Source organism: Phalacrocorax aristotelis, chromosome 7, assembly GCF_949628215.1.
Source record: "Phalacrocorax aristotelis chromosome 7, bGulAri2.1, whole genome shotgun sequence".
In the NCBI taxonomy this organism is placed as follows: Eukaryota; Metazoa; Chordata; class Aves; order Suliformes; family Phalacrocoracidae; genus Phalacrocorax; species Phalacrocorax aristotelis.
This window is the reverse complement of record NC_134282.1, coordinates 36,071,591-36,092,549: the sequence shown is the minus strand read 5'-3', so window position 1 is coordinate 36,092,549 and position 20,959 is coordinate 36,071,591. Positions and strand designations below refer to the sequence as shown.

Here is a 20,959-nt window from a genome sequence, read left to right as displayed (position 1 = left end):
AGGTTGCTGTTGCCCTTCTTGGCCACCTGGGCACACTGCTGGCTCATATTCAGCCATCTGTCAACCCATACCCCCAGGTTCTTCTCCACCGTGCAGCTCTCCAGCCACTCTTCCCCAAGCCTGTAACGTTGCATGGGGTTTTTGTGACCAAAGTGCAAGACTGGACACTTAGCCTTCTTGAACCCCGTACAGTTGGCCTTGGCCCATCGATACAGCCTGTCCAGGTCCCTCTGTAGAGCCTTCCTTCCCTGAAGCAGATCAACATTCCCACCCAACTTGGTGTCATGTGCAAACTTACTGAGGGTGCACTCGATCCTCTCATCCAGATCATTGATAAAGATATTAAATAAGGCTGGCCCCAACACTGAGCCCTGGGAACCCTGCTCGTGACCAGCCACCAACTGGATTTAGCTCCGTTCACCACAACTCTCTGGGCTTGGCCATCCAGCCAGTTTTTTAACCAGGGAAGAGTGCACCTGTCCAAGCCATGCGCCGCCAGCTTCTCTAGGAGGATGCTGTGGGAGACAGTATCAAAGGCTTTGCTAAAGTCCAGGCAGACAACATGCACAGCCTTTCCCTCATCCACTACGCAGGTCACCCTGTCATAGAAAGAGGTCAGGTTGGTCGGGCAGGACCTGCCTTTCATGAAGCCATGCTGGCTGGGCCTGATCCCCTGTTGTCCTGCAGATGCATGTTGAGCTCACTCAAGACGAACCACTCCATAACCTTCCTCAGTACCGAAGTCAAGCTGACAGGCCTGTAGTTCCCTGGATCCTCCTTCTGGCCCTTGTAGATGGGCTTCACATTGGCAAGCCTCCAGTCTTCTGGGACCTGCCCTGTTACCCAGGACTGCTGGTAAATGATGGAGAGTGGCCTGATGAGCTCCTCTGCCAGCTCCCTCAATACTCTCTGGTGGATCCCATCTGGCCCCATAGACGTGTCAGTGACCAGGTGGAGCAGCAGGTTGTAAACTGCTTCCTCCTGGATTATAGAGGGTTTATTCTGTGATCCATCTCTGCCTTCCAGATCCAGGGGCTGAATACCTTGGGGATAACTGGTCTTTCTGTTAAAGACTGAGGCAAAAAAGGCATTTAGTACCTCAGCCTTTTCCTCATCCTCAGTTGCAGTGTTCCCCTCTGCGTCCAATAGAGGATGGAGATTCTCTTTTTGTTGTTGATGTATTTGTAAAAACATTTTTTGTTATCCCCTACAGCAGTGACCAGGTTAATTTCTAGCTAGGGTTTTGCTTACCTAATTTTCTCTCTGCAAGACCTAACGAGGTCTCATTACTCTTCATTTGTTACCTGCCCCTTCTTCCGAAAGCAATGGAGCTTACCAAAGAACTAAGACATTATTTGATTCATTTTATGTGTAAAGTCATGAGAACCATTTTTTTCTGTTTTACATTAACTCACTAAGAGTAACAGTGACTGGCAGGAAGATGTTTTAAAACGTATCAGGGATAAGAAAAGTAAGCAGAACAATTGGTTTTAGGGGGAAAATGTGGTAAACTTTTAAGTAATTTTGCAAGAAGCTATTATAGTTGTTTCTTCAACAATATTAATCATCTTTTATGCTGTAGTAAATTCTTGTTTCTCAGCAGTGCTGTTCTTTGGTTCCCATTTGTAGCAACTGTCCACACTGATGACTAGAGACAGAAATGAAAGCAACATTTTTTTGCAGTTTCCCCTCCAGTGGATATGCCAATTATCACATGATTTTCAGAACAGCTATTAACACTGGCAACACTGCATATTTAACCCTGTGCATGTCTGTGGTTCTGTTACAGTAAATTGGCTAGATCACAGCCGAACGTTTAGAGAGCAAGGAGTTGATGAAAATGAAACGCTACTGTTGAGACGAAAGTTCTTTTATTCAGACCAGAACGTAGATTCAAGAGATCCTGTTCAACTTAATTTGCTTTATGTTCAGGTACAGTATGTGGACCAGAAGTACAGGTTCTACCTTGTCTGAGGAAACTTGTGTAGGTTAATTAGAAAAATGCTTTTGCGGAAATATTCAATCTTCTAGAATTCCAGTTTTGGATGTGCTTTAATTGTCCTTTTTTGTCTCTCCCTCCAAGAACATGTGATAGTACAGATGCTTTACTGATTCTTTTTAATCAAATACTTTCACCTGAGTAATGGACACTCAACCAAAAAATCCACTGACTTTCAAGTAGTTCTCCTGGTTTCCTTAAAATTAATGAATGTCTGTAGTCTTTTAAGTTCTTTTTAGTTCTTCTCCCCGTTCTCTTCTATAGGTGGTGCTTTCTCTGTAATATGGACGCTCAAGTTAGTCTTGCAAACAGCTTTCTGCTTCTCATCTCTTTTCTCCTCTCCTTGATCAGTGAGAGAGCTGCTTCTGCACTCACTTTCCAGGGCTCAACCCAGACAGCACGCAAGACAGGCAGGCTTCATGTTCAAAATGGACCTTATCATGTAACATGGTGGGAGTCCACCTAGACAGGTTCCCCACACTGTTAGAGGTACTACACTTACCTTAGCAAATCTAAGAGTTTTATGCAGAAGATACTGTTTAACTGAAGGCTCCAGTGCAGTTGCTTGTAATGCAGTCTGAAAAAACTAGGCTTTAAAACACTCTGTTGAAGTAAGTTTGTTTGGTTGGTTTTTTAAGTAAAGTTTAATGGAATGTTCAGTTGTTATATATGCAGCTTATTCAAATAGGATTGCTCTAAATTACATTTTGAAACTGTGAGGCAAAAGATAAAGATGGCATTGCTTGTAAGACTGCACTAAATTTTTCAATTATTTTAGAAGACTGTATCACACTGAGTTGTTGTTCTGCCACTTAAATAATTCTTCCAGCCTACTGTTATGACAGTATGTGCTGATACTCCTTTGTCATTGTTTTGTCTATGGATAGATGAGCCTTCTATTGCCAGAGCTATAATATCCATCATCTTCTATGACCACTAAATTTAAACAAAAGGAAGAAAAATGCTGTTTGCCTTCTCCTGTTGCCATTTCCATAGTAGTAATCTGGTTTTTACTTACTAGATATGCAAATCATTTTCCCTGCTAACCAGGGTGGTAGATAAGTTTTTACGTGTGTGTATGTACACACACATATATATCTGTATTCTGTATATGTGTACATGCACATAAGTGTGTATAAATATGTTTTATTTTATATACATGTACAGCAGGAAATGGGTGTCAAGTCCTCTTTTTGAAGAAAGTTATTACAATTGTAGCTTCAAAAAGTCTCTCTAGATATTCACCACAAAATAACCTAGCCCTTTTTTATTTTATTAGTCATAAACACATCCAGAATGGAATAGCAGACATTCAGACAGAAGAGTGTGTTGCTGGATTACTGGGCTTTGTTCAAGCTTTCAAGGAATTTCAGAGATGTAATAGTTATTTTGGATGTCACTGACATGTCTTTGCTTATCTCCTGTAGGCTCGTGATGACATTTTGAATGGCTCCCATCCTGTCTCCTTTGAGAAGGCCTGCGAGTTTGGAGGCTTTCAAGCACAGATCCAGTTTGGACCTCATGTAGAACACAAACACAAACCTGGATTTTTAGAGTAAACACTTCTAACTTATAAATTTGGGTGACTTCAAGTGTAACTAATGTTGAGTGGTCACAGACTAAATGCATTTTAGAACTCCAAGCAGAGGTATTCAGGTTTAGTGTGTTTTCTGTAGCAGTCTCCCTGTGAAAGGAGCCTTATTGCACAAATCAGCAACCCCAGCTGATGAGAGGACCTTTGTCAGTGGCGTATTAGACAACAGAGGCCACAAGCTCTCCCCAGGGTGCCAGTTAAGTATGCAGCTGGATTCCCCAACCACCTGGTGATGTGGGAGAAATGGGGTTTTGTTCTTAGAAGTCTACCTCTGCCTGCATTTAGTAACGCCGTGTGCAAATTAAGCATACATTAGTATATATCACGATGTTTGATTTGCTAGGAAAGTATGTGAATGGAAAGATGCTTTGTCATTTGAGTAAAGTAATACTGCTGTGTGCAGAGGTTAAATTTTCCAAACTTCTTAGTGGCATTAATCAGTTGTTCAGGTTCACCTTCTCATGACGTTGTATGAATGGAGATCTAGAATTGTGCTCTTTGTTTCAGACATGGATAGGCATCCTGCTTACAAGTGACCCACCCTTTAACCTTTATTGTGATACTTACTTTGCTGCTATCGGCAGGGCAAATTCAGTTTGACTGAAATGTAGATGTCCTATTTTTCTACCAATTTTGATTGTTTTGGTTTGTTTGTCCGCAGTAGAATTAACTGAGGGCTGGTGTTTGAGGAAAGCAACGTAGGAAGGTAAAAGAAAGCTATTTACTGCACAGTGCATTAAGCCTTGCCTACACATGAGGCTCAAAGATTCCTTAATGTGATGCACAAAACAATGGGTGCGTATTTGGCTTCTGTCCTGTTCCACTGGCCAAGTGCTCAGTGCTGACTCTTGTACTTCCTTTGTGAGCCTGAGTCTGGGGTTTACTGTATCTCAGGGAAGCACTTTAAAATAGTGGCTTGCCTTGGAACATGCAATGCTGCAACAGTGGTTGTTTGAAACACTTCACTTATGAAAGATTTTCTGGGAGGAGCAGTTCAGTTACGCAAACAAACCACGTGAACAAACATCCTTCAGTTCTGATTAATAATCAGCTTTTCTTTGTACTGTCTGTTTGCCTGCTACTGATTGGCCCATGAACCTTTCCTAATAGACCTACCGATGTCTCTAAGAATTATGGGGACCTAGTACAATAGCTTCAGTGTACTCCTTATTCCCTAGAATTGTGACCAGTCATACAATAATCTTCCTCTGGGATTTGTCCATTGTCTGCTTACTCTTCCCTTCTCCCTCCACTCACTCAAGTGTTCCTGCAGCAAACCATTAGGGTATTACGTCATGACAGGCTAATTGTGTCATGGTAATGATTTCAAGAGTTAGGTGTTCCCAGCAATAGCTGTTTTTTATTTTTAAAGCAAACTGCTGTGCAGAGTTCAGTGCTTAAATTTTTCTAGGGTTTTCTAGGTGTTCTACTTGATGTTAAGATTTTTTTTCTTTTTTTTTTTCAGCTCCCATATAGTAACTGTGTTTTAAGGTGGACTGAAACTGCTGGCTGGCTGATATTTCTGCCTCATATGCAATGCTAGATAGTTTGAAGTCCATCACAGAATAACTCATCACACACATAAAGTGTGTTAATTTTTTTCATCCTAATAGGAATGAAAGGTATAAATAACTGAACTGTACATTAGAAAGAGAACATTATTCCAGTGGAAATCGTTTGGAACCAGAATTCCAAAATTTAGAACCTTGCTATTTTCTACAGGGAATTTACTATTGTTTTATTTTCATTTAAATGGGCTTTGACTGTATTAGGATCAAGCCTTGCAGGTCACTAAGTGTAATAGCTTGCTGTCCTCATGTATAATCAGTTTCATAAAATTAAGGGTATCCGATGCAGAAATAATTCTTTTTTTGCCCTCTGTAGAGGTGCCTACTCCAGAACTGAAAGTCCCTAGTCATTGCCTTCTGATTTCAAGTGTATATGTTCATAATTTAGTGTTGGCTGTACATAGCCTTCATAACAGCCTTTTTGTGAAGCCTCATGCTTATGCTTTTGTTTTGTGAGTCTAAAGAAGCTCAGTGCTCCTGACTCATTGTGAACAATATATATAGTATTGATAAATGCTGATATTTTTTTTTCCCTGAAAATTAATCTCTTGTCCTTTCAGAAAAACTTCTTAGTTTTTTTTTTCTTGAAAAAGATTGAGCTTTTTTTAAAGCTTCATCCAACTATTTCCTACTTTTTGGTGGATGAACATTCATTCTTTTCAAATATGAAAGTAGTTATGTTTTATATAAACTGTATGCTGTAGTTCAGTATGTGAAGTACATTTGAGAGGGGTCCGTTAACTCACCACTGAAACCTGAACGTGCCACAGGTTCCCTTAAGGAGAATCTGTCAGCTCATACAGAAAACAGCATGAAACAGAGTAGTACTAGTATTTCATAGCATTGTTTTGAAACAGCTTAGTTTAGTTTGCTTGTCTGCAGTATGTTTATGTAGAGAGATCTTTTGTATCCTTTTTTGACATTGATAAATTATTCTTGGCACAGATGAAGATTATTGCCTGCATCTTGGTAACTCTTCATTATTGGTTGTTGGAATTTCCTTGAAGCTCATGCCAAAGTAAACTGTGAAAGCTTTTAAACTATCAAATTGCAAATAGCCCTTCTTCATGCTCTTCCTCATACAGCTGAAGTTTTGCATTGCACCTACAGAGGTACACTGTTTTTAAATTTGCTGAGAGAATATCTAATGAAGAACTTGTACCATTCATATGCAGATAGGAAAGGAGCAGCTAAAACTTACCACTTCTGCTTTTTATTTCCAAGCACGCTTGGTGACCAGTGAGCTCAATTCTTTAATCTAGCCTGTTTTACTGTCTTAAACTGTCTTTATCAAGAACACTGGATATACCTTTATGCTAATGAAAAACAATATGTTGGCACCTGTGTGTAACTTCAAGAATTGTAGGAACAAACTCACAGCAAATGAAGTTAAATAAACACTGCTTGTTATTAGATTTTTTTTAACTGAGTTCAATGTACATTGTAATAATGTATAATTAAAGAGATTAAAGAAGACTTAATGAAAACATATTCCAGGTGGTTTTGCCAACTCCAATAAACAAGCTGCTAAATAAAGTGAAACTATTGTTTGTTGCATCATAAAGAAAGTATCTTGATGAAAGGTAGCATTAAAATAATTTCAGTCTGTTTATAACTAGCATTTCACCCTTTCAGTTGAGGTGATTACTTTTCTAGTGATTGGAAAATAATGGAAAGTGATACAAGGGAAAAGCATCTGATATAACCGCCAGCTATACATGCAAGAGTAGAACAATCGGTGCTTAGCGGACAAAGCACAAAGTTGTTTTCTTAACTGTTGCTGCTTAAGAAGCTCCAGATAATGTTTGCTCAGCAATGTCTTCTTAAAGTGTATATTAGTTAACAAAGTAAGTAGACAAGATTAAAAATGTAATGCTGTTGATAGTTTGTCTACATACGGATAGGAGAGAAAATTAACTCTAGTTAATGAAAGATGGGAACTGGAAGTGCATTGATAACTATAATTTTTCTATATAAAGCCATTTCCAAAATTAAACTGGGTTTAAGTCAGGTTTGGGTTGGGCTTTTTTCCCCATTTGCCTTGGAAATTAGTTCTGAGCCTAAGAAATATTCTGTATAAAAGCACCTGTTGTTTCAGAATAAAGGCACCAGCTTTTTAGGATAATAAGCTGTATTCAGTCCTTACCTACAAAATTAATTTTGCTCTCCAGCCTTCATTACCCCATGATATGCCTCTGTAAATAAGTCCTGAGAAGAGATTTCATCATCATCATGTATTAGTGAGATGTAACTACTGGAGCATTGGAAGAAAGATTAGCAAGGACAGTTGTTATTACTTTGATTTATATTGCTAGAGCTTCATGGAAAGAACAAAATTAATTATCTCACTTCTGAATAGTATTTTTGAAGAAAGCACAAAGTACTGATTTAGTCTATTGAGATATTTTGTTTGTTGTCTGCAATGGCAGGCTTTTCTGTTTAAAAACAAAAGCAAAATAAGCACACTAAACAAAAAAAAACCCCACGAACACCCACCACCCAAAAAAACCAAACCCCCCACTGAACAGCCAAGGAAATTTTTTGCCAATCTTGTTTAAAAAAAATCCATCCTTCTCAAAACGTGTAACTCAAAACTTGTAACATGTTAGTAGGTAGTTCTAGCTTTCTGTGTTAATAGTGTGCTTGCTTATTGACTAAATTAAAATGAGGAGGAGATTCTCCAGTCATACTTTTTCTGTGATTCTTAATAGTCCAAAACAGGGGGCATCCTTAGAAACAATTTTTTGAAGTTTCTTCAGACTGAAAATGAATTGTTGAATATATGACATAGTTTCATCAGAGTAGGGTATTCTGGATGGGAAGGTGCAATCCAGAAAAGAACTGATGTTTGTTAAAGCATAATGTTGATATGTCTTCAAGTCGGGGTGATGTTTGGCTGAAAAAGGGCGTATTTTATTGTACAGCAAGGAGGTACAGGTAAGGTTTTTAAAGATTCTTTCTGACTAAACTGTCATGAAGGCTAAACTTGTTTAGTTTACTTTGTATTCTGAGATGCTTAGTATCTGAGTGCTACAGAAAGTAGGACTGGTTATTTATGACTTTGTTTTTGAGGTAGTGACTGGTATTAAGTATCCACCTAAATGTCCTTGCAGTTTTTCAGTAAAATACTGGTGTTCTAACATTTCTTGGAAGACACAAAGGAAGGACTTGGTCCTGCATGTCAGTAAATCAAAGTGCTACTGGAAAGTAATAGCAATGTCTGAACTCAGACACAGAGCTGGCTCAAACTTTGATGTCCCTTCTTCCCCCAGATTACAATGAGTATATTTGGATTTAGTTGTGAAGCCTCTGAGCTGCTGAGAGACATCACATAGTTTGAGTGGAAAGTGCCCCAGCTATTATTTACTTTTTATGACTTTTCAAAACACAAAGAGGTATTATATGGGGATCTACCTAAATTTTTTACCTAATTATGCAAAGTATCCTCTTGCTCTTGCCCTACTTAGCCAGAGTTTTGTTTCATTGTATAGGTATTTTATTCCCATTTTAAGAAGTTTGGGGGAATTAATGCCAATAAAGGAGCATGGAAAGCATCCTTCTTCACAAAGGCATCATTAACTATGGATTTTTTTTTCTAGCCTAAAAGAATTCCTGCCTAAAGAATATACCAAACAAAGAGGGGCTGAAAAGAGAATATTTCAGGTAATTGTGAGGCTGAAAACCTACTATAGTTTCACTTCCTTTATAAGATAAATACAAGCTTTCACAGGTGTATGTACTGTATGTACTTGAATTATATAACTATCAGAAAATCAAGTGTAAAGAGTCTGACAGCTTTTCTTTTCTTTCTTCAGCAGATTTATTGTCCTGATCCTTTTTTCTTTATTGATGATTATTCACTGTACTTTTTGAAGGGGAGAGAGTGAATATTCAATGTTCTTAAGACCTTTTTCTCGGTTGCATTGAAATGTAAGGATGTGTATTTGTACTAAAATGGAAGCACATTTAGGAAAACCAGTTTTAATTTCAGGCCTTCATTACTCAAGCATGAGCTTCAAGTAATATGGAGTTCTGCTAGTTAGTGCTTGAGTTTCGTGATGTGTCTGGGAGTCACACAGTTGTAAAAGACTGAAGCAGTTGAGTATAAAATGTAGTGGTACCGTTGGAAGTAGTCTCAGTTTGAGTACTATAGATGCACTAAATATCTATGCCTACTGAAGTACAAGTTTGATGATACAATGTAAGTGGAAAAATTCTGAGGTCAACAGCTGGAATCAAGTCATAGGGTTTCTGGAAGGACATATTGTGGTCTGTGATCTCAGCTTGGGAGACAAGTTGAAGAGCAGGAACAGGTCACATACTTTCTTATTTCTATTACACTCCCAGTCTAGGAATTATGTAACTTAGTAAGTTTGTTCTATCTGGAGTTTGTAGTACTTCCTCATAGATGAGGGTGTCTAATGCTCTTCTGTATACCTTTAGGTAGTGGCAGTGTTGTTGCAGTTTAAGCAAAAAAAAAAAAAGATTCATTCGCTTCTGAGTATCACTATCATGCTATTCATAGCATGTGATTTTTGCCCATGTCAAATATAATCTATGAGTAGTTTCAATCATTACATACTTCAGTGCATGGACAAGAAACTCATCAGTGAGGGCACTGATTCTGGGCAAAGATACAACAGCAAGGTAGAACAAGCAAGCTGTCTTTCTGAAAAAATCAACTGTTTCTCTGTGTTATAAAATTCTTGAGTTTGGCAGGTGGTTTTCACCTGATACACCATCTGCAATGGCCACTTTTGGCTCTTTTGGGATCCTGGTTGTTTTTCTCTGTGCTAAACTTGACAGATATGATCAGCCTGTGTCCTTGGGATTCAAAAGGGTTTTGGGAGTTGCGGTTGCTCTTCCCAGTGCTGCTCTGTGGAACATTGTCAAGATGGTAACTTAAACTGGAGTAGGAAAGTGTTTCCCATGTTCTTGGTGCTTCCCCTGCTGCCATCAGTCAGCATGAAAGAGGTGGCAACCAGCAGTCCAGAAGAATGTGAGGGGTAGATGGGGTGTGATAGGAATTCTCACAAATGGTATTTAAATAGCAAGACATTGAGATAGGATTTTCAGCAGAAAGGTCCGCGGTAGGAGAGCAGATGTTGAGATGAAGTTTGAATAGATAATATTGGTAGTTGTCATTACTTACAGGTAATGAAGTTTACTAATGTGTAAATTGTTTAAATAATGAATAGAAATTAAGTTACAAGACACACCTGGATAAGTATTTCAGGATGAACAATTTAGAAGAGTCATTGCTTCTTCCTCACCTGTAGAAGTCTTTTCGATGAAAAAATTGTCGATAATGGTGTAACTGGCAAAAAAAGCCCACTGGAAATACCTGCAAGAGATGAGAAATGGTCAATTACAAGGTGTGAGGCTTTCATGAATCAGAAGTGTTGGGCACAAAGCAGGAATAAATAGTATGTTCCTGGAAAAAAATATGGGTGTGTGACTTTTAAATTATTTTAAAAAGCCAAGTAAAGAGGCGTTAATTGTATGGAACTTAATGGTGTCAAATAGCAGCAATGCCTAGAATTTTAAACTGTTTCAGAAGTGATTTGAATGTGCTCGATCTGAGGCACAGATAGAGTGGATGATGGTGAAAGAGGAGTGTTCCATTTGCATAGTTCATTTATGTTCTCTGATCTGAGTAGTTACAGCATACAGTTCTACTAACATATCTAGATGGTATTCTTTCAAATTGTAATGATTGTTAATCAAACATTAAATAGATAAAAGGTCTACCCTTTTTTTTGTTCGTTTATTTCCAGAAAGCATAGTTTCTGCCTAAGTGTGCCTAAGTGTGATACTGAACTCTCATTACAGGAGCACAAAAACTGTGGTGAGATGACTGAAATAGAAGCCAAAGTGAAGTATGTGAAGCTAGCCCGTTCCCTGCGGACTTACGGAGTGTCATTTTTTCTTGTTAAGGTAATGTAGATCTTGTTGACCATAATTGTATGGTTGGTTATGTATTACCTCAGATTCTGCACTACGCAAAGGACAAAGATGTTTTCAGCCTTCTTCCTGAAAGTAGCATTTGGAAAAAAGTGTAAATTACTACATGGGACAGAATTATAATTTCAGTTTCGATCCTTGTCATACTGCTTCCAGGAAAAAAAGTCGAGTCTGTCATGATTTAGTTTCTTTAAATAGACAGTTTTTTTCTTTTTTCTTTTGATTACCAACAAAGTACTGTGTTCAGAAAAACATTGACAAAGAACTCGTAACTTGTTCCTGTGTAGAAGTTTAATGATAGCATGAATTGCATGCTGAAAAACTGCATTTGAAAAGCAACTTCATCAGCTACATGATTAATTTCTCTTAATACTTACAGTAGAACAGGTCATGGTCTTCAGGCTGTTGAAACATTCTAGTACCAAGATGTGACATTCTGCTGTGAAAACAGGACTGAAGCATTAGTGCTTGAGTATTCAGTAACTGCTGACATAGAATGGAAAGGAGGCTAAACTTAGGCAAATGTTTTCATTCTTAGGTTCCCACAGTTACAGTACAGAATCTTTGTAGGTAGCTGAATATCAATAGGTTGTAATTTCCTGAAGTACTTAGTCATCTACAAATTCTAGTGAAGCAGACAGAAGATGAAAATAAAATGGAAAACGTGCAGAGGATAATATACAGTATGCTCTGAAAGAATTACCTTGTCTTGCTTCCTTTAAGGCAAAATGTCTTGTTAGGCATTGATGGTGAACGGAGTCTCAACTCTCTAATGGAGCTGTTGAGCTAAGTTGTGTATTAAAAGCTATGCTAAAGTTAGGGTGTGCAGTTTTCAGTAACTAAAGAATTAAAACTAACATGCGTGCATGTTTAGAGCAAGCTGCTAATTCAGTAGGGATTTGTTAATACAATGTAGCTGACCTATATGGTAAAATGTAAAAATATCTTTGTATTTTTCATTAATGTCTTGCTTTATTTTGTCATAGCTTAAAGCAAACAGTAACTGAATCAAGTAACCATGTCATGAAACTTCTGTTGGAAGGAATAAGTTTTTTTATAAGTCTGTCAAATGACCTACTGTGTAAATAAGAATTGATTTTTTGCAGCCTACCTAAATTCAAGGGAATGGGACATGTGGATTCATTTCTGTTTTATGGTGGATTTCATGTAGCAAATTGTTAGCTTGGGCATATGCTCCACAACCTTGGAAAACCAAAGAGGCAGAATGTCCAACAAATACGGAGACATCAGTTGGCAGCCCCCTTGTGATATTTGCATGGGTTAGGATGTTCTCATGAACTGAAAATAAGTAAGACAACTAAATCCAAAATGTGGGGCAAATTATGGCTGATCTTGCCTAATTGTCAACCCCAATGGGCCTTCCTTTCCTTTACCTCTCCAGAAGTTTTAGAGAGAAGTAGTGAGGGCAACCTAACTTCTTAGTCCTCCTGATGCCAGTTTCTTATTCAGCTTCTCTAGTATGGTTTTACAGAGGAAATCTTGTGTCTAGGACTGCCATAATTTTTTTTTAAAGTAACTTCCAAAGATTTGTTAGCACAGTCCCTAAAAATGCTTCTGTTTCCTGGAGAAGGGAAAAGAGGGAGTGTCTTTTGAACAGCATAGTGAAGACCAGAGCTTCTTAATGTTACTGCATTGCTTGAAAATCACTGTCTGTGACCAGACAAACTGAGCCTGGACTTTTAAATTGTCCTCATCTGCATGCCAGTTGCTTCTCTTTATCAGTATATTCCATCACGCTTTTCTCTTCCCATACGGCAAGCTCCATTTGAATGAAAAACAATATTTCACACCTTGTTATAGGAAAAAATGAAAGGCAAAAACAAGCTGGTTCCTCGTTTGCTGGGTGTCACCAAAGACTCAGTGATGCGTGTGGATGAGAAGACCAAGGAAGTGTTGCAGGAATGGCCACTGACAACTGTGAAACGCTGGGCTGCCTCACCTAAAAGCTTCACTCTGGTAATCTTTTCGTATATATTCAGAAGAAGAGGAATCTATGTGGCAAGGAGAAAGGAAGATGGAGTCATACTCAGAACAGTTTAGTTAACGCAACTTCTATCTGTAATTTTCTAGTATTATATAGAGTTACTGAGTCCTAAACTAATAAACTGGCCCATATTGTGCCTAGGGAAAATCTGTATTTCGATGTTTCTAGACAGACCAGTTTTCTGAAAGAACTGTTTAAATCCTTTCAAAAAACACTGTTTAGATCTGTTCTGTGCCAAGCCACTAAAACAGTTAAGAAAACATCATTATTCACACCTGTTTAAATCCTTACAGTGCTTGTCATTCATAACGCACTTTGTGACTTGCAAGGTATGAACATAAAGCTAGATGATTCATTAACATATATGATAATTATGGATTTCAAAAACTTTCATGAATGTGATGTTTTGGTAATTATTTGGTCCATAAGAGACCACTGCAACAAGAGTGTTTTGGATATGAAAATGTTGTTTAAAGTAGTAAAGCAAGAGGCAGTGGGTAAAAGATCATATTCACTTTAATTTCCAATTCCGTGGGTGATTATGCTTTAGAATAAAATTCAAAGACTCTTCTCCATCCTTCAGTGACTGAGTCTCATAAAGTCAGACTAAGGTCCTCTGGCATTTCAATTTATGAAATGTCTGTGATTAAGCTGCAATAAAAAGAATCCTTCCCCTCTCCCCCTCACCCCCCACATCAAGTTGTTTAGAATCTTGGAGCAGTTTCATTTACTGTTGGGTATAATAGAATGTCTATAAAAATAATCTTGAAATTTGAATTATCTCACTCATATTTGGTATCATTTCTTTATTACTTTCAATTTTCAAAGAAATTTCCCTCCCCGCCCCCTCTTTTTCCTTCAGGATTTTGGTGAATATCAGGAAAGCTATTACTCAGTACAGACCACTGAAGGAGAACAGATCTCTCAATTAATTGCAGGTTACATTGATATCATCCTAAAGAAGGTATAGTATTAAGATGACATGTAGTAAAAACACAGTAAAAATTGCTGTCAGCAGTGCAAAAGCTCAAATGTGTGCAAGCTGCAGTTTTCTTTCTCTCATGAAGTCAGTGTTGTATCTTATGTTTTGATGTTACTAACTTTTACCTTTAAGTAATATAAGCTCTTTCTGTTTAACTTAAATGAGTGCTTCTGGAAAATATCGGGGCTGTTAACTCTAGGGGTAGTATGTGTCAGGCTCAGTACAGCATGCTTGGGCTTTGTTTTTTCTGTCTGGAAGGTGAACTGCTGGCTATGAGGGTGTATGCAGAGAAGAGCTTAAAGCTTCAACTATGGATTTTAAACTGTGGACCATAGTGGTGAATCAAGTGGGAAAACATGATCCCATGGAAGCAGTATTTAAAACTACGTTAAGGACTACACAATAGTTGACCAGCAGCTCCGGTGTATAATACATCAAAGCAGAGAAAGTTTTTTTGCAAAACTAAAAGAAAAAAAAAGTTAAAAATCATTATATTGCTTAAAAAATACTGTGATCAGTTAAGCAAGACTTACATCTCACTTATGCAGAGGGATAAAAACCGTGTTTGTGAAGAGGCTAGGCTGTGTTGAAACTTGGTTTTATGCAGTGTGCTTGGCAGGGGAGAGGAGAGGCTGATATGCATCTCTAGCATTCAAAATATTCAAGTAGATAAGCGCAACAGCAAAAAATACCTGTTTGCCAACGAACACGGAGCTGAATGGTCATACTCTAAGCATGTAGTCTAGGCAAATAGCACTAGTTGCTGCTTGACAAATTTTTACTTTATTAAGGTTCAACCAAACTACATCATTATTTGCTGTAATAGGTTTTAATAGTAAAAAAATTACAAAAGCTAAGCAGCTGAGGAGAATTTATTGCCTTTGTTCATGCGAACAATGTAGGATGTAACATCAAATGTTATGAAATCAGAGGTTGAGGAGGATTGCCAGAATTCATTCAGATGCCAGAACCTTTTCCTCTGAGGCTGTAAGTCTCAGATTTAATATATCTTAAATAAGGTGCAGGTTTCTATAGATGGTTTAAAACTTGATTCTAGCTCTTAAGCTTCAAAAGTAGCGTTGCTTTCTAATGCCAAATGAAAGCAGCCTTTCTGTCTTGATAGAATACAGATGTGTCTATTTCCACTCCCTTCCAGTCCTTTGATTTCTTCTTTACAGTCTGCTGACACAGCCAGTTTTAAAAGGAATGAATTAAGAACAGGTTAAGTAATAAACAAGCATGATGCTTCATGATGTATATGAGAACCGTGCAATTTTCAGTTGTCAAGCCCAAGTTGTCTCTGTGATGCATGCCTCAAAGTATGGTTTATCACTCTCAGTTGTATAATGTTAATTTTTGGTTTGGTTTGGAGTGTTCCAACTTATTTGTGCCGATGTGGATTGGTGGCACATTTTTTTTCTGCTAAAGTGTTATTGGTGCAACTCTCCCCACCCCCCAACCCCTCTTGTCCTGCAATTTTAGTGATAGGTCATTAATCAGTTGACAGGGAACCTTGAACTTGATTAACTTATATTATTTTCTGATCTAGATGCATTTTTTTACTTAACATTAATATGGAAGTCAGCACAATCTTGACTAGAGATAGGCGATTTCATTTCAAGCATGAACTCAAACTACAATAGTAAGAAATTCTTTGGAGAAAGCTGGGGAGGTATGTGTATGAATGTGCATGCAGAGTTCCTGTTAACTGTACCCAAGGTCATAGTGGATGCTTCTCTATTTATACATACATATATATATCTCTATGTGTATATATGTATTTTTTCAGACTATAAATCACGTAACAAGGTGGAAAACAGACACTATCTTTGCATTAGGTCACAAGTAGAAACAGACTGTTTTTACAAGGCACTACTTTTATGACTCTTGGTAGTTTCCTGTGGTTTCTAGTGGTTTAGACTTACACTCCTTGTGGATATTTACCTCCCTTGTACCACTATAAAAACTGCCTCAAAAAGTCAGATGTGCAGACAGTCCAGAAGTTTGAAGGAACTATGGTAAAATAACTTGCATACAATATTAAACTTATCTTTCCTATGGATATGTATTTCCTAGTGGCAGGCAGCACTTTTGATGATGCTAAATATGACTTGCAGCTGAGTTCTAGTTAGCTGAGTCAGTCTGATGTTCCTGAGTTAGAAGATAATGGGAAAGGGGATGGTACATGTCCTATATGTGCTGGGATTTGCTGTCATTGCATATCACTCAGTCCTCAGAATGTTTTTTTGTTCCTGTGAGAAAAGACAGTATCTCAGCACTTTCTTTATGCCACTTTGTTCGAAAAGGCACCAGTAGGCTTTTTTTCTTTTATGCCGGGGCTTAGAACCTAGTCTGTTAGATGCTGAAGGGCACTTCTTCTGAGGTGTAGGTTATATTGTCACACACTGCCAAAAAGTGTGGTGTTCAGCGCTGGACAAAACTCTGCAAATGATTTGACTAGGTTTCTGATAAATGATAAGGAAATGGTCAAGAGAAAACAAAAAGCGACACATGTTGTTTAATTTTTTTTTCTTCTTCTTTTTTTGTCCCTTTTCCCCCCCACTCCAGAAACAAAGTAAAGATAGATTTGGGCTTGAAGGTGATGAGGAATCAACCATGTTGGAAGAATCTGTTTCACCTAAGAAGTGAGTGTATACATCAGAAGGGAATGCTTTTTATTTGAGAGACACCTTTTAGCTGTGGCAGCTTTTTTCAAATGATATAGTAATTACTGTTAAAGAATAATTTTCTACAGGGTATTTCAGTAGAAGGAAATACTGCAATTCAGCAGGCTCCTAGCTCCTAGCTTCATTCAAGGATTGAAAAGCAGGTACTTCTCTTAAAATTGTTGGTTAAGGCAACCAGCAGTGGTACCAGTTTGTGTGGAAACTTGACCCTTGAATAAAGGAATTCAGGCTGTAAATCAGTAAAATGCTGGGGGTGGGGGAGGTAATGATGCAGAGCTGAAAATGCCATGTTAGATTTTTGATCTTCATGCAAACACCTAGGATTTACAAGGTCTTAGTTGCTTGTGTCTGCTAGGTCTGTGGTTTCCAATAAATTTGGCTCAATTTTATTGCTCAGTTACTGTGCTGAACAATTACTCAGTTCAATTCAAGAGTCATCTGGACAGGGTGCTGGGCCATCTTGTTTAGACTCTGCTCTTCCTAGAAAGGTTGGACTAGATGATCCCTGAGGTCTCTTCCAACCTGTGATTCTGTGATTCTGTGATTCTGTGAATTGTACACTGTCATGAATAGAGCTGGCTTATTTCACTAAACCACTTTAGACAAACCAGTCAGGTGTGTGGTGTGGGTAGTGGTAAGGTTTTGGTACTAGTAGGTCAGGCTATGGTTCTGATAGGAGAGTAACTGAATATAGCAAAAAGGAGAATTATAGAGCTGGCCATACTCCTGAAAAGGAATAGTAAATCTTTCCTTGCAGTGAAGGAGTAGAATGAGGTTTGTGACATTATAAGCTGTAATGAGCCACTCAAGTCTTCTCTTGGAACTCTAAGGATGGCTGTGTCAGCAGTGTGTATGTGAAAAGTCTATTTGATTTATTATTCAACATATGGTTTATAGGAGACAGACTTGTTAGATATTTAACGTGGCCTGATGTGAAATTTCAACTTTCGACGGATCACACATGTTCAGATATGCTTTCTTTTGACATTCCCCTTTCTAAATCACTTCCAGAATATAGTGTTAGCTAAGTGCTGTGCAGAGAAACCCAAAACTTGTAATAGATGAATACAAGATTTTTCACAACTGAAATTACTTTTTCCCCAGCAGATTATTGTTGTTAAAGCCAGAATTCCTGTCAACGATTCTAGCTGTTAAAGTTTGAGCCATATTTAAATATGAGCAGTATATCTGGCAAAGTGGCTCCTGACTATGGATGACATTAACTTTATTATTCTTGAAAGTATCCTGCCTCCCAGTCCATTATCTGATAAACTGCCAGATTATTAGCAAGTACTGTGTGTTCATGTGTGTATAAAGAGGGAAGAAAGAATGTTAGTTTTTATCCCAAATCTAGAGATTGCTTGCAAAAGGCATCTCCACAGGGTTCGTGCTTCTCTTTTCTATTGATCAGCCTATGATAAAACTGAAACAAAGCAGTTGTTATGCAGTAAATCTTGTTCTGGTTCTGTCTGTCACACATCTTACAGGGGTAAAGCCATTGTACCACATATACCAAAACTGCACATTGCCTTCTTTCCTTAGTGCCTGCTTATTAGTGCTATTAATATTTGATCTACCAAAAGCCCCAGATGATTTTTGTTTAATAATATGCTAGAAAATAGTTGGGAAAAAAAAGACTGGAAAGTTTTCCAGCTTCTCCAAGTGTTCTGAAATGCAACTTAAAATCCTAAAAGAACACCTGGCAAGACTTGATTTGCAGGAACTGACTAATTCTCTCTGTGTTGGATTTTTCTTGTTTCTTTTTTGTGTTTTTGTTTGAGTTTGTTTGTTTGTTTGTTTTTGGGGTGGTTTTGTTTGGGGTTTTTTGTTTTGGTTTGTTTTGGTTTGGTTTGTTTCGTTTTTTTTTCAGATCTACCATCTTGCAGCAGCAGTTCAACCGAACAGGGAAGGTGGAGCATGGCTCTGTGGCACTACCAGCTGTTATGCGTTCAGGGTCCAGTGGCCCAGAGACTTTCAACATTGGCATCATGCCTTCTCCCCAGCAACAAGTCACAATTGGTCAGATGCACAGAGGACATATGCCCCCCCTTGTGAGGAACCTACTTGTTTTGTATTTGAAAACTTCTTTCTTTTTTCTTCATTTTTTTAATTTGAAACTTGTCTGTGCTGCAAGTAGTCAGAAGTAGCATGTTATGCATATTACTGAGAGCAGGGGGAAGATATTGAGTGTGACTTCTTGGCTGTCCTACTGAACATAAGCTTTGAGCGTCCCTGAAATATTTAGGGTATCACATTTTTACTTATTTACTCATTTTCCTTAAAGCCGCTTCTTCCAGCCTTCTCTTTACTTCTAAGTAGTTAAACTAGTATTCAGGGGTCAGAAAAAAAGCTTCTTAGACTGGCAAAAGTAAGCAATTAAAAAAAAACAACCTTACATTTCGGTTATCACTAGCCCACCAATTTAGATTTTTTTTAGTAGGCTTAAAGCTGATGCTGAGTTTTCTCATTTAAATTAAAAGACTATCAAATGGCCTAAACAGGTTGCAGAGAATATAATCAATGCTCTAAGATGATAACATACCACTAAAAGTGTAGTATATGTAGTGGGTTGACCCTAGCTGGTTGCCAAATGCCCACGGCTGCTACTCAGTGAGACAGGGACAGGGGGAGAAAATAACGTAAAAAAACCTTTATCTTAACCTATGTCAAGATGAAGACAGGGAGGTCACCAGTTAGCTTCATGAGCAAATCAGACTCAACTTGGGGAAAATTAATTTAATTTATTGTCAATTAAAATAGAGTTGGATAGTGAGAAACAGACAAAAACCAGGCCACCTTCCCACCACCCCCTTTTTTTACCCAGACTGAACTTCAGTCCTTCATTTCTGTCTATTCTACTCTCTGCTCCCAAGTGGTCAGTTCGTAACAGCCCCTCTCCGCTTGTCCTTCCTCCTCATGTTTTTCCCCAGTTCCAGGGTGAGTCCTTCCTATGGGCTGAAGTCCTTCAGGATAAACCAGCTCCAGTATAGGTCCCCTATGAGCTGCAGTTCCTGTCAGGAGAGCCTGCTCCAGCATGAGTCCTCTATGGGCTGAAGTTTCTGTCAGGACCCTGCTGCAGTGTGGGCTGTAGTTTCTTTCAGGAAAATATCCACTTGCTGCAGTGTGGGGTCCTCCATGGCTTGCAGGGCGGATATCTGCTCTGGCATGGCTCTCTCCACAGGCTACAGGGAAATACCTGCCCCACCATGATCTCTCACGTGGACTGCTGGGGAATCTCTACTCTGCTGCCTGGAGCACCTCCTCCCTATCCTTCTCAGACATTGGTGTTTGCAGGGTTGTTTCTTGAACTTTTTTACCCCTCACTGCCATGTGACGTTTTGCCCTTTCTTAACGATGTTTTCCCAGAGGTGCCACCAGCTTGGCTGCTGGGCTCAGCTGTGGCCTGCGGTGGGTCTGTTGGAGCCATCTGGGACCAGCTGTGCCTGGCATGGGGCAGCCCCTGGCCTCTTCTTACAGAGGCCACCCCTGCAGTCAAAACCTTGCTGCAGGCACCCAATACAGATAGCCATCCTGCTCAGCCTAAAACTCTTCAGTTTTCTGTTAGCTTATGGATATTGATTGTCATTTAGTTTTAGAATCGTCCTTGATTACATTGGTATGCTGTTCCAAGAAATCAGTAAAGATATCCTAGAAGCAACTTCAGTTTTCTTGTTCATGTTCCTAGAATGCAAGTCAGTAAGACAGCTTGGTGCTTTTGTGCGCCTGTTGGGCGTTGTTTGATCTGAGAAAGTTCAGCATTTTATAAATGTGTGCAAGTATAGAGTATATAACGGCATAGGCAGAATCAAGACTGTGTGAGAGGAGTGTTAGAGAGCTTTGCTTTCTCCATTGCACCAGGAAAAAGCTAGCTATCTGAAATGGCCTGATATGATTGTTCACTCACTGTCTCTTCATGCCTGTGTAACATCTGCTTGAAGTGCCATTTGGAACATAACACACATCCATTTCCTTGTTTTGCCTTTCAGACCTCAGCTCAGCAGGCCTTGATGGGGACTATTAATACCAGTATGCATGCTGTTCAACAGGCACAAGCTGACCTCAGTGAAGTTGATAACCTACCACCTCTAGGGCAGGACATGGTGAGTTTTTCTAATCACTCGTATGGTTCTTAATACTTTGGGATGTTTACAGATCTAAAG

At 38.7% G+C, this 20,959-nt stretch overlaps 1 protein-coding gene across 4 annotated transcripts in view; it reads left to right on the top strand.

Annotated features, from left to right (window-relative positions):
- Positions 1–20,959, top strand: part of TLN2 (talin 2) — a 221,548-nt gene that overhangs the window by 111,817 nt on the left and 88,772 nt on the right. For all 4 annotated transcript variants that reach the window (XM_075100095.1, XM_075100097.1, XM_075100094.1 and 1 more), the window contains 9 exons: positions 1,790–1,932; positions 3,427–3,554; positions 8,761–8,824; positions 10,994–11,098; positions 12,947–13,102; positions 13,993–14,094; positions 16,681–16,757; positions 18,670–18,850; positions 20,786–20,899. In XM_075100095.1, the coding sequence (XP_074956196.1) occupies positions 1,790–1,932; positions 3,427–3,554; positions 8,761–8,824; positions 10,994–11,098; positions 12,947–13,102; positions 13,993–14,094; positions 16,681–16,757; positions 18,670–18,850; positions 20,786–20,899 (1,070 nt within the window). The remainder of the gene's footprint in view (positions 1–1,789; positions 1,933–3,426; positions 3,555–8,760; positions 8,825–10,993; positions 11,099–12,946; positions 13,103–13,992; positions 14,095–16,680; positions 16,758–18,669; positions 18,851–20,785; positions 20,900–20,959) is intronic.